At 39.7% G+C, this 13,982-nt stretch overlaps 3 protein-coding genes across 4 annotated transcripts in view; all 3 read right to left on the minus strand.

The window, feature by feature from the left end:
• LOC110043361 (uncharacterized protein KIAA1958-like) overlaps window positions 1–267 on the minus strand; it is a 4,106-nt gene extending 3,839 nt beyond the window's left edge. The window contains exon 1 of the mRNA XM_089292267.1: window positions 230–267. Within this exon, the coding sequence (XP_089148393.1) occupies window positions 230–267 (38 nt within the window). The remainder of the gene's footprint in view (window positions 1–229) is intronic.
• A 561-nt stretch (window positions 268–828) lies between these two features.
• Window positions 829–2,816, minus strand: LOC110061057 (putative skeletal organic matrix protein 5). Of its 2 annotated transcripts, none has more exons than XM_020767876.2 (5): window positions 2,582–2,816; window positions 2,325–2,459; window positions 2,191–2,221; window positions 1,693–1,825; window positions 829–1,502 (listed from the first exon to the last, which is right to left on the minus strand). In XM_020767876.2, exons 1-5 carry the CDS (start codon window positions 2,799–2,801, stop codon window positions 984–986), a joined length of 1,038 nt encoding a protein of 345 aa, XP_020623535.2. In that variant the 5' UTR covers window positions 2,802–2,816; the 3' UTR covers window positions 829–983. The 2 variants fall into 2 exon arrangements, with proteins under 2 accessions (XP_020623535.2, XP_020623534.2); XM_020767875.2 differs by having other exon boundaries at window positions 2,191–2,227.
• A 7,421-nt stretch (window positions 2,817–10,237) lies between these two features.
• On the minus strand, window positions 10,238–13,013 carry LOC110061123 (putative skeletal organic matrix protein 5). The gene is made up of 4 exons (XM_020767957.2): window positions 12,709–13,013; window positions 12,575–12,617; window positions 11,036–11,171; window positions 10,238–10,879 (listed from the first exon to the last, which is right to left on the minus strand). Exons 1-4 carry the CDS (start codon window positions 12,878–12,880, stop codon window positions 10,355–10,357), a joined length of 876 nt encoding a protein of 291 aa, XP_020623616.2. The 5' UTR covers window positions 12,881–13,013; the 3' UTR covers window positions 10,238–10,354.
• Between the last annotated feature and the right edge of the window lie 969 nt (window positions 13,014–13,982).

Below are 13,982 nucleotides of genomic sequence, written 5' to 3' on the forward strand. Positions count from 1 at the left end.
ATTTGTGATAAAACGTGATTTGAAAATCAAAACATATAAAATGACTTTTCGCCACTTTCCCGTCATTTCGTTTAAGCTAGTTGCGAGAAAGTCGCTTGACTGTCCACGCATCGCGCGAGTAACATCCTAGAAAAACTAGGCACAATGTCTAAAAATAATTATAACTTAAGAGGGGTTACTTTTGGTATGAAGCCTATATGGGGGATTCACTCTCTTACCACTGAGTTACCGACACAGTGGAGTGAGTCGAATATTAGCTACAAGCATTTGCTCTCTCTCGGACAGCGAATTACTTCTGTAGATCGTCGAGCCGCGTTCATTAGACCATACGTATTTCCTCTGGCATGTAACCCGTATTCAGCGTGTCTCAGTTTCTGGAGATAAACTCGATTATTGCTGGTGCCTCCCTCGTCTGTTTGTTGTATTATTTGTCTCCTTTACTTATAATAGTAATGTTTTCTAATCGGCTGATCGAGTGAAGCGAAACAGAATAGAATAGATTGGTCATTTCTAAACTGTCTGCAATTTACTTTCAAACTGGGTTGCTGTCATTTTCCAATGACTATCTTGATCTGCGTTTTGTTGTCATGAAATATTTCAGAATAACTCGTTCAAGAACTGCAGAAATTTTCTTCTTGTGCCAACACAGATACTAGCAGTTTTTTTTTTTTTTCAATTTAGGTTTAGAAAAATAGGCTGTTTATTCGGGTCGTTGCTTTTGATACTTCAGTGTGCAGCTTAGCTAATTTTATTAATTATATATGAGATTGCGTTCTCTCAGATGTGCCAAGTTTAGTCAACGCGTCAGTGATACAAAACACAATGAAATAAGTCAGAAACATTATTTATTCCCAGCACCATGTTTTCTTTGTTTTACAGCACTCTTTTTATCTAAAAGTCTACACACAAAATCTGCTGGATTAATCGGCAGTTAAGTAAACAGCAGAAGATGTTTTGCTTTAAAGACGGGGAGGCCGTTCTTGTCACTGCACCAAGATGAATCCCATGGCTTTAATGTGTTTGTCTCCATTATCTGGTGAGTGGGTTGCCTCGTTTCCGCAAGTGTTGGAGTCATCGCTGGCTCCTCCTGTGCCAAACCCGATTCTGGAATCACAGCTGTTGCAATCATTTTCCTGATTACCAATGATGCCGATTCTTGCTTTAGCCATGCCAGAATTAGTACCCACAGCATTGAAGCCTTGCGTATTACAGTGTGCCTGCAAGGAGCCCTCTGAACCAATCAGCGACTTCCATTTTTCACGGCTCAGTGAGGTGGCGCGGTGTTGCCCGTCAGCGATCAGTGAGAACAGAGAGCTGGCCTGCTTGTTGATGACGACGAACTTCGTCTGTTGGCCGACCTTCATACCGAGGCAGATCTTGGAGAAGGGTGTGTCCCAGTAGGTCGGTAACTTAGTCTCTTGTGAGTCAAACCCAGTCTCGCCTCCTGGAAGGTTGAACTCGTTGTTGTTTCTCCAGAGGTCGGCATCGTAGTGAAAGGTTTGCTGCATAGAAAAAAAGCAAGTTTTCAAAACCTTAACGAGCAACTGAAGAACGACAATTTTTTGACATCCGCCTTTTTTCCGTTAACAAACTAAACGTCCTTCGATTATGCCAAATGTCAAATGAGCGTAATATGAGAGGTTAAATAAACCATGATCGATCTTTGCTTTCATCTTTGCATCTTTGTCATACCTTGCTGCCATCAATTTTCATGACCATGGTCCATCCTCCACCTCCGCATTCGCCAATGTCGCTTGTCATGTGACAATACACAGGGATCTTTCCACTGTCAATCTCCAGCATGTAGTCTTTATTTTCTCGCAAACTGATGAAATGAAAATAAGATATTTCAGGTTCTATCATACAAAGCTTCCGTGTATTATTGCTATCAATTCGAAGTCAGTGAAAGTTATCCTTGGAGATGTTTAAAGCAAATCTTTATTTTTGAACAATTCATGATCAGATCTCGACCTTTATTGCATTCATTAGAAGATGTCTCTTGCCCGGCCAAGGACAAAACGCTGCGTCCATGACAAAAATCGATCAGTGGTTTTGAGCCGCGACAGTTATATTCTCGCTACCCACATACAGAAGCTTCTCAGTGCCTCCCCACTATTTAATTGACTTAGGCCTTATCAGAAGCATGATGAAAATCAATGAAACGTGAAAAAATTTAAACTGTTAACTTACCCGTTGTCGTACAGTTCCTTGCAAGAAGACGCTGTAAGTGAAGAAAATTCAACTCATATAAAGCATTCGTTACAAAAAAGGGACAAAGAAACGATAGACTGAGGAGCCAATAAGATCTGTTACTCCAAGTTTACCTGGCGGGGGCTGCAGCGACATTGAGATGTTTTCAACCAGTTCGAAGAGATTTTCCAGCTTCGTTTCCAACTTCATTTCCAACGTCTTAATGGCGGTACAGACATCTGTTCCATCACAATTGTCGGAATCGGCACCTGATCGTAAAAAACACCTGTACGTTAATTGCTGCTCACTAGTTGGAGATTTACAATGACCGAAAACGACAGGTTTAAACCGTTCGATACATCGGCAAAGTAGAAAACATTTCTGAAAGTACCTTGACATAGGCTTTCCATCTCATCCAACCTTGCAAGAACAGTCTTGCAAGTTGGCCTTTTACCAGCGTTCACGAAAACGGTGAAATACGCGAGACAAATAACTGCAGCGAATTTCAACGATACCATTTTTAAGTCTTGGAACTGTACGATAAGTAAGGCTTTCGACGAGTATTGATAAGTTAACATTTGAAGAGTCCGTTCATTTATAAACCCTTTCATCGATGCTTTACATTCAATCTATTTTCTCCTTACACAAGCTCAGAGGTTTTCTTTCTTCATGCGTCGAGAATTGATAAGTCAATCAGTTTCTAGCTAATGATTGGTTCTTGCATTTTTCACAACCAAACAACCAATAGCAAGCCCAGGATGATGACGTTTTTGAAGAGAAGTAAAATAACCATAGGTACTCGATAGAAAATAATGAGCATCAAAGTTTTCATTACCTCCCATTAAGTCAAATAACCTACGGTATGATTGTTTTGAAATCGCCGAAGAGCGCAGCCAAAAAGCTGGTGAAATAACCATAGCTACAAAATTCCTTGTTTAAAAACGCTATTGAGTGTTAAAGTAATTAGTTTTACCGCCTGTTTAGAACCTCTAGTAGAACATTCTTGGATCAGTTTTCGTTCTTAAGCTTGTAAACATCGAATTAGCAATTTATGGAAAAAGTCGGAACTTGTAAGTGAATTGCAGTCCGTCCTCTCCAAATTGTTCACCTGTAGTTTTTGTCGCAAACGGTTAAGTTTTATATATGTCCCGTTGTTTCTTTTGGTTGGATATTTTCAGTGATTAGCTAATTTGTTTAAAAAAAAAGAACATTTTGACAAGCTTTTCCTTGTCAAAGGAAATCATGCAAATTATTTTGGTGCGTATGCTCGCTCTCGTAAGGCCTTCTGTTTGACAAAGAACTATTTTGATGATTATTGACATAGATTGAGAGTTCCAGGTTCCTAACATCGAGTCAGCTGTTTGTCAGTGCAGGGGGGTGTTCAAATGGTGAGCTAATGAAAGTTTCCAAAGGCTACAAGTTAGTGTCTACTTTTTCTTTGACGTTTACAGGCTAACAGACACAGAGATTCGGATAAATGAAATTGTTTAAAGGCTTACAATCGATTAACTGCTTGTTTGCCGTCTATTAAGTCAAATAACTATTGTAGTTTTGATATGAAATTGTAGAAAAGCCAAGCCATGAAGAGAGTTAAGTAACCATAGATTCTTTTACACTGTTTTTTGAGGCGATGAAGCGACTGATATTAGGCGCGTTCTTGTGCCGATTCGAACACAGAGATCGGGTTTTTAAAATAAAATTACCTCTAGAAGGAGTTTAATTTAATTAAGACACGAGGTTGTTGTTAAAAAGGTATTGAAAATACCCGGGTTTAATAAGTGAATATTTACCGCCTAGTATGTCAAATAACCAACGGGATGTTTGTTATGAAATATGTAAAACAATAAAAATGCAAGCAAGATATAAATTCCCAACCATATTTATTCGTTGTAATAATGGGCAAAAAGTTAATGGTAATGTTTTGAGAAATAGGTGTTGGGTCATTCGAAATATAATATTGGAATATTTTAGGTGTTTAAAAAATGTTGCCTTTCTTACCGTTGTTGATGTGTACGCAGGTGCTACGTTTCCTAGGAACTAGTTCTTCAGTGAAACATGTGTAAATTACTTGACCGTTGTTAAACTGGAAATGGTGCCATGTAATCTAACTATTTTGGAAATGTAGTGTCTACTTCAATAATTTGTAGCCGATTCTTGGTAGGATGCCTTGGTACATTCATGTTCTGCGAGCACCGTTGCTGCACTGCATGTTTTCGGTTTAGCTGCGTTATCCAGCAACACGTTTGTTTACTCGCGGGTGTCGATCGAGAAAATGAAGTAAAAATTGAAATCTAGATTTTGGAAGCGCTCTTTTTGGAATTAGTCGCGTTAGACTCCTTAACTTATTTTCAGTCTCCCGTCCAATTTTTCAGTCAAACCTTGCCCTTTTTACTGACCTTTTCAAGGAGTTTGATAACGATGTTTAAATTAATTTATTCCTAATTCACACTTCTACCCAAATAAAGAAAAGATTCCTAACAATAGCAGCGGCACCTCACTAAAGGATGTTTGTACCAAGAGCACGTCCAGTTAATGAGATGGATAGTTTTAACTGGAAATCCCGCACACGAAGCTGGGAGTTTGCAAACCTATTTCTTGTAACACTTATGTTGTATGAAATATTTAACAACAACTTTTATCTTTTAACTTAGTGCTATCCTAAACTTTTAATCGGTAAGAACGAAGATTGTAACTTTTATATTGCTCACGTTACCTTATTTAGGTCAGCCACTTTAGAATAGTCGGTTAAAATCAAGGTAGAAAACGTTTTAGTCAACCTCGATAACCTCGAAGGAAAATATGCTAAGTAGCTTGGTGCGCAGTCGCAATAGAACCTTATTCGAACTGCGCATGGCATTACGTTAGCCTAATTGACAGATTGACATTGATTTGATGGATGACGTGGTTGTCCCTTTAAAAGGAACGTGACGAGTTAGCTCCTAGTAGTTGTAGTAATTGCCGTAACCAGTCAAGAGCAACAAGTAAGAGAACGTTGTGAGTATTGTACCCAGGTCATCAATAGTGGAAATAAAAAGAGAAGCAACCAAACAAAGAGTGTTGGAGTGATCAGCTAATTTCCCCAAAGGTCGCTTCAACAAATAGCAGAATGGCCAGAAACCGGGGGGATGGGGTATCCCGGAAATTTCCGCTACATGAAGTGTGTGCCGCGAAGGGTCTTAAACCCTGACCTTATATTTAAGGATGAAGTAAACACAGATTGATACCCTATTTAAGGCACAAACCCGAAAAATGACACTGTTTAAGGGAAAAACAAAAACTAACAATATCGTGAACGGGTCAACTTTCGTTTATAACATTGTAAGTTGAACATCGAGCATCCCCAATTTGTTCTTAGTTTAGCTGGGCTTTTACCAACTGGACTTTGAGCTGAAACAATTCAGGTCCCTATGTAAGGATTACATCAGGAACACAATGCCAACAGAGGTAAAAATGATACCTGCCTCAAGGATCCAGAAACTTCAAAAGCCAAACCCTATATATCCCACGGCACATACCTTTATAGCCAATATGTGGGAGTACCTCCCCCCCGGGGGCCAAGGTTAAGAAAATAATAAAATAAACCATAAACATGCACATTATTCGGCTCGCAGTAGTTAAGATGGTCAAACAAGATCAAAATAGCTTTGAAAAGGCTCTCCCAGGTAAGACGTTAAAAACATATTATCAATAAATGTCAGCTCGAGTGCGGTGAAATTAAAAGCGGTTTATTAGAACAACAAATAAAGTGTGGACATACTGTCTAGCGGTCGGTGTTATAGGACATTACAAAAGTCGTATTATCTTATTCTGGGTGCGTTCTAGGCACATGGTGCTATAGCACAAGAAAGAGCAAACGACTGAAATCAATAAGAAAGCAAATGTACCAATGTCGTGAACCGTATGAGTCGTGTACAAGTCACCACCGTCATCCTGAAAACCATAAGTCCCGATCAATAAGTGGTCGGAAGGATCTTTTGTTGACAATACTTACAGGCGTTCTCTCGCCTTTCCGCGCCGCACTTCTCACGTATTTTTTCGTGCACCATTTTTCATGCTGAGATGCTAATGCAATACACAACTGGCAAAGACGTCGACATGCTGTGAAATGGCGCGAATGCCTGTTTGTAGTTTCCATACCGTACTAGTTGCATATGAAACGGCAAATCATGGTAGGTGGATTTTTACGAAAAATGCGAAAAATCTTTTTTGGCTGTTCAAATTGAGAAGACCGAGATAAATATCTTGCAAAAAGAATGGGGAAAAAGCTTTTTTAATTTTTAAAATAAAGAGAAAAACTATTTTTGAATCATATTAACCTCTTACGGCGCGTTGACACCTCTAATTTAAATTCACCGCCAGTTGTCACATGCAATACGAATTGCGGTATGATATTTCATTTGTGCACGCGAGCTGTTCTGGCTAGTCTGACGCAGCGTTTCGTCTCGGCCAAGAGACTCTTCAGAGACCTTTAGAATTCATAGGCAAACTCGTTGAGCATCACGCCCAAAGTCCCGTTCGCAAATTCTTGGCCGAACGAAACGCCGCGTCAGACTACCCACGAACATTTCACAAGTATTTGAAAAAAGAGTATAGTCAAGCTTTCAAGATACTAAAAGAATTATTGAGCTTCTACATTTAATTATTTAGGGTATCATGGTAGGTGGATAGGCCCTTTGCAGCTCGGGTCACGTAACCAAATTTTTCCTAAATTTTTTTTTATATTATGGGCTATAACTTTAAGAATGCCAGAAATAGAAAGAGCGCATCGAAAATACTAAAATGGCCAAAATTGAGGCCCCTGGATTTAAAGAGTTTAAAATTAAACGCGTTAAGTTGTAGGCCAAAAGCATGAAAAATTTCGGGAATTACGGACGCTATTTCCCCCGCGCGACATCAAAAATCCTCGCAGCATGTACGCGCGTGTGCCGCAGGCGATGGCGCAATTTGTTCTGAAAATAGATTTATTGTCCCATATCATGGGGACAGCCCCAATACTAGAAATGGCGCGCGCTTACGGTCTCCGTCCCTGATTATGGCTCCTGTTGGTTTTCAGGGTGACGGTGATGACTTGTACACGACTCATACGGTTCATGACATTGGTACATTTGCTTTTTATTGATTTCAGTCGTTTGCTCTCACTTGTGCTATAGCACAATGTCCTAGAACGCACCTAGAATAAAACAATACGACTTTCCTCATGTTCTTTACCCGGGTTCTTTAACACCGACCGCTAGACAGTATGTGTACAATTTATTTGTTGTTCTTATAAACCGCTTTTAATTTCACCAGACTCAAGCTGACATTTATTGAAAATATGTTGTGAACGTGCCACCTGGGAGGGCCTTTTAAAGACTGTTTTGATCTTGTTTGGCCATGTTAACTACCGCGAGCCGAAGAACGTGCATGTCTATGGTTTATTTTATTATCTTCTTAACCTTGAATCCCGGGGGAGGTACTCCCACGTATTGGCTATAAAGGTATGTGCTGCGGGATAGGGTATGGTGTTTCAGGTTCTCGGTCCTTAATTAGAGTATATATTTTTTTTAACTCTAGGCCTGTTGGCACTGTGTTCCTGGCGTGATCCTTAGATAGGGTACCTAAATTGTATCAGCTCAAATTGCAGTGTATAAATGCCCAGCTAAATGAAAAACAAATTCTATGCTCGATGCTCAACTTACAATGTTATAAACGAAATAAAGTTGACCCGTTCACCCCATTCTTAGTTTTTGTTTTTCCCTTGAACAGAGTGTCATTTCTCGGGTTTGTGCCTTAAATTTGTGTTTACTTCATCCTTAAATATAGGGTTAGGGTTTAAGACTCTTCGCGGCACGCACTTCATGTAGCTGAAATTTACGGGAGTACCCTCGGGTCCTGGCCATTCTGCTATTTCATAAGAAACATCCCGTAGGTTATTTGACATATTAGGTGGTAAATATTCATTTATTAAACCCGCGTATTTTCAATACCTTTTTAAACAACAATTTCATGTCTTAATTAAATTAAACTCCTTCGTAGAGGTAATTTTAATTTTTAAAAAAAATCTTTGTCTCCCAATCGGCACAAGAACGAGACCAATGTTAGTATCGCCTCAAAAAGCAATGTAAATAAATCTATGAATCTCTTCATGGCTTGGCTATTCTGCATGTTCAATTTCATAGCAAAACGTACATAGTTATTTGACTTAATAGACGGTAAATAAGCAGTAAATCAATTGTCAACCTTTAAACAATTTCATTTATCCCAATCTGTGTATCTGTTAGCCTGTAAACGTCAAAGAAAAAGTAGACACTAACTTGTAGCGTTTGGGAACTTTAATTAGCTCACCATTTGAACTTCCCCCTGCACTGACTAACAAATGACTCGATGTTAGGAACCTGCAATTGTCAATCTTTGTCAAATAATCAGCAAAATAGTTCTTTGTCAAACAGAAGACCTTGCGAGAGCGAGCATGCGCGCCAAAATAATTTGCATGATTTCCTTTGAAAAGGAAAAGCTTGTCAAAATGTTCCTTTTTAACAAATTAGCCAATCACTGAAAATATCCAGCCAAAAGAAACAACGGTAGCAATTTAAAACTTAACTGTTTGCGACAAAACCTACCGGTGAACAATTTGGAGAACTGACGGACTGCAATTCACAATTTCCGACTTTTTCCATAAATTGCTATTTCGATGTTTATAAGTTTAAGATCGAAAATTAAACCAAGAATGTCCTACCAGAGGTTCTAAACGGGTGATTAAAATAATTACTTTAACACTCAATAGCTTTTTCAAACAAGGAATTTTGTAGCTCTGGTTATTTCACCAGCTGTTTTGTGGGCGTGGCTTGTAATTTTGTCTCCCCCAAGAGATACCAATTTTTACATAGCACTTTATCTCCTGTCATATTTTTTCGGCTCAATACCCTAAAAAGTACCGCAAAAGCTCCCCACTGTAGACCTTTTGAGGCTAAGCAGCCTAAAAGGTACAAAAACCTCTTTTTTGACTCCTAAAAAGTACCAAGAGCACCCCCGTCATTTTTATATGGGAGTTTCACCCCCCCCCCCCCCCCCGTCCCCTTCCGGGAAGTCATCTGACAAAGCGCATGATTTGTTCTATTTTGGTCAGCTTGGGGCCTACTGTCGTGTGAGTAATTTCTATTCCCGCTCGATTAGCCTTCGCCACATTCGTGTATTGTAAATTGTAATTTGCGATTTTTAATGGAATAAATAAACTGTATTCTCTGATTCAGGGAATTTTTTTAGTGCAATGAAGGAACGGAGATGTTTGTAATCACTCAAGTCTTAATTTTAAGGACAGAAACATCTTTATCAGAATAGCCCTTGGACTCGATAGAGTAATTCTAAAGGATAGAAAACGGGAAAAAAAATGTGGATTTGGTCTCATTTGATAGAAATTAAGTTGATTATGGTTATTTACCTGTAAAGCCGACTTTGCGAATGACACATTCAGTTTTTTTTGTTAGAACTCATTACAGTCGCAACGACTCGATCAAAACAGCCCGGCCAAGTGCTCCACCTAAATAAACTTAAATATTCGAAGTAATGATTGTTGTAAGATGTATGCTGTATCACGCAACATCTACAAACTCGTTACAGTGTTTTTGACCAGCCTTGTACGATGTATAACATGAAACATGACCGTTTCAAATATCACGAGCTGACTGGCTTAAAAAGCCTTTTGGATTAAAACAGTGCTTGGTCAGTGAAACTTCTATCTTTTTTTTGACCTGACTATATTTCAACTTCCCCGAAATTTTTGGAAGCTTAGTTTCAGGTAAGTTTGTAACATGTTGTGTTTTAAAATTTTTTAGTTTGGCTCCTTTTGGGGAGGTGCTATTAAGGATCCGGAGTAGCCAACATATCACGGTCACCAATTTCAACTAAAATCGGCCTGAAACTGGAATATTTTTGGATATTCAGGTCATATGATATCTTTTCCCCGCAGATAACTGCGAGAATAGCGAGCAGACAACTGAAACGCTCCCAGGTCTGTGCAATAAATCCAGTGTAAACACCGTAAAATAAGTGAAAAAACACTAAGACGACATTTTCTTCCCATCACTACCTTTTTATTTAATATTTGTCTACAGTACACTTATTCCCTAAAAATAGAAGCTTTTATGCAAACGTTTCTTTGATAGGGCTTCGTCATACAGAGTTCTCATCACTGGACTAAGATATAACCCATGGCTTTGATGTGTTTGCCTCCATTATCTGAACTCGAGTGATCTTTAGCCTCGTTTCCACACGTGTTGGAGTCATCATGATATCCTCCTGTACCAAACCCGATTCTCGAGTCAGGGGTGTCGCAATCGATTTCGTTGTTACCTATGAAACCGATTCTTACTTTGGACGAGCCCTGAGCACTACCTACAGCATTGAAGCCTTCTTTGTTACAGTTGGTCTGCAAGGAAGCCTGTGAACCAATCAGCGTCTTCCACGTGTTACGACCCAGTGAGGTCGGGCGGTATCGCCCGTCAGCGATCAGTGAGTACAGAGAGTTGGCATGCCTGTTAATGACGATGAACTTTATCTGATGGCCGATCTTCATACCAAGACAGATCTTGGAGAAGGGTGTGTTCCAGTAGGTCAGTAGTTTGGTCTCTTGGAAATCAAACCCAGTCTTGCCTCCTGGTAAGTTAAACTCGTTCTTGTTGGTCCAGAGTGGAGAATTGTAGTGGAAGGTTCCCTAGATGAAAAGAAAGAAAAAAAGGCAGATTTTCAAAAGTTTGTCAACTTAATTTAACATTATATTTGCAACATTTTTTCCATAACTAACAAAACTCAATTTTGTCAAATGCTATATGGGAGAGTAAATAAACCAGGATTTTTGTCTTTGTTATACCTTGCGGCCATCAGTTTTCATGACCAGTGTCCATCCGCCTCCTCCGCATGCGCCAATTCCGTGGCTGGTCATGTGACAATACACAGGGATTTTTCCACTGTCAGTCTGCAGCACGTAGGCTTTATTTACTCGCAAACTGATGAATGAGAATAAGATATTTCAGGTTCGATCATACAAAGCCATTGTTTGTGAAATCGTATCAGTTCAGCGTAAATTTATCTTTCGAGTGGTTTGAAGCAAATCATTATTTTTAAGCGATGACGTAGTCGTCGCTTATTGCTGGCAAGCAGCATTCGTTAGGATAAGTGACTTCGCCCTTATTTCGCGCTGTGCTTATGCCGCGCACTATTTACCCTTCGGTGGAAGCGAAATGCACTCAGGGAGCTAGTAAATAATACACACCAAAAATTCGCCAGCTTTGGTTGATTTCTTGAAAGTCTGGATGTGACACTGGATTCCTCTTGGAGAAACCTATCACAATGTTCTTTTTTCAAGTAACACTGCCGGTCATCAGAGTGCTCTCAGTGCTTTTGATTTTAGCTTTTAAACGAAGATTTGAGGGTGGATTTTGGTTTATCCAGTATCGGATAAATTAGCGCTCAAGGGCAAACTCATAATAAGAACATATGGTCTAAAGTTCATTAGCCTGCAGTACAGACGGATTAGCGCGCTCTAGCGCGATCCACGAGCGCGCGCGTGAAGCGCGAGGCGAGAAACAAAATATATAAAGTGCTACAAATAACCTGTCACACTGCAAACTGAATAAAATCATAGTTACCCCTGCAACAGTATATTGGAGAACACTTAGTTGACCTCTGAAAATGCAGGCACTATGAACAAGTTGCATTATGTGGGAGTCATGTATTGTAGGTTCATTTTGTTTGAGATGATCGTTGATTTGGCCTGCACACTCATGAGCTAAATGCTTGCAGATTCTCTTGCCATAACCAAATAAGCCGTAATGCAAGCGTAAAAGCAGAACCGGTTGAAAAACAAATGTTTTGTTAATCTGAACCTATTTTTATCCACACACCCCTTAGGCTCCTAGGCAGACGCTGTATCGCAGTTCCTGATAAGGAAATATTGTGTGACTGCGTAAGAGGCAACTTCAAGTTGATCGTTTTTTTATTTTTATTTTTTAACTTATTCATTTCTTAACTTGTGGCAATTGTTCTCACATCCCTGTTGATGAATGAACTCAAATTCTGTTTTCAAAGACCCCTTATAAATACACCCCAATTCTGCAAGTGCCAGCAAAAAGAAACGCCATCCCTTCTGCATGCATTGCGTGCCGTTTATTTAAACAAATCATGATCAGATCTCTACGCTTGTTGCAGTCACTGGCTTAGGGGGCGGGGGATATACCTTGCAAGGAAACAAAACATTGCACCAATACAAAAGATTATGATCCTTGACCAATAACAAAACTCGATTGCTCGTTTTAAACAGCACCATGCTTCCCTCGAGATTCTTCCAAGCACCCCGAGAAACGGCTGTTTTGAAGAAGAACGTCAAAGGACATTCTAACGGTGAACTTACTTGTGTTTGTCATAAAGTTCCTTACAGGAAGAAGCGGGAACAGCTGTAAAGAAAATTATACCTACGTTAATTGTTCGATATAAAAAAAATCGAAACAAGAACAAAACTCTGCAGATCAGTTAGTTCAAGTTTACCTGGCGGGGTAACCAGCGCGACAAGCTTTTCAAACTTCGCTTCCAGTTTCGTTTCCAAAGCCTTAACGGCTGAACAGACATCCGTCTCCCCACACCTGCCAGATTCTGCGCTGTGTTTAGCGATCAGAACGAACAAAGTTGCGCTAAAACAAGCTGTAAACAAACATCGCATTTTGAGAAACCAGTCTGGCCAAGTTGACAATTTCTTAATTCTTCTTCAAGGAAGTAGGTTACTTTTAGTTGGTGTTTTAGTACGTGTGCCAGCTTTTAGTACGCACAGTTCAGTTGCCAAATTCCTGTCACACAAACCACAAGTCAGGTATTATCTTACCACTCTAAATAGCCTGTGTCAGGTCATATCTGTTAAATTGTGTCTAGTCATGTCCTCTTGGGTAAACAAGCATCCTTCAATGAATAAATAGCTCGTGTTTCATTCAGCTTGTGAGCAATGAAGGAATCTTGGCAAAACCTATGCTAGTCTCCCACGGCCACGCAGACGCTTTTTAACAGGGCTTGCCACATGTTCCTTCCCGGAATAGTCAATCGATATCTCGGTCGACAAATCGATAAAATTCGGTGAATCTGATTTGATGAACTCCTTGCTTCCAATAAATAGAGGATAATACACATAGGCGAGCGTCGATATGGAATATCTCTTCGGGTGTTCACCTTCGAGTGTTCACCTTCACCGCAGCGAACGAGTGAGATATAAAGTTGAACGCGTACACGAGAAGATATATTCCATATCTACAAGCAACCATGTATTATTTTGTTTATTATATTGACGTACTGATAACGACGTTTTCGACGATGTTCTGAATATCTCCGACCACTTTCCGAAGATTCCCCAAAAACTGTTCTACGAGCACACGAAGTTCCCGAAAATTTCCGAAGATGTCCGAAGACTTTTGAGGAAGATCCGAAGACGTTTCGATCATACACCAACAAGGTTAAGTACAGTTTTAAAAGGTCAAACATGATATCAGTGGAGTCATCGACATCTTTACTACTGAGGATATGGAAAATACGCCACCCGAGTCCCGGATGTGGTTTCGTATGAATTTTACGACTGGTGAAACGGTCGTGTCTGTGTAATACATAAATGGTTTGAAATAATCTGCAAGTGTGTTTAAGCAATGCGCCAACTACTGAAAACAAATAATTGGCTTGAGAATCTTTTTGGAATGAAGAAACTTAGGCTTCGGCTCAGAGATAAATGATAAATGCATAGCTGCCGTCCAGAACTCGGCAGTGGGATGAAATTGACCCGGTCT

This window comes from Orbicella faveolata, unplaced genomic scaffold (assembly GCF_042242905.1).
Source record: "Orbicella faveolata isolate gen_17 unplaced genomic scaffold, um_ofav_v1 contig_24, whole genome shotgun sequence".
Lineage (NCBI taxonomy): Eukaryota > Metazoa > Cnidaria > Anthozoa > Scleractinia > Merulinidae > Orbicella > Orbicella faveolata.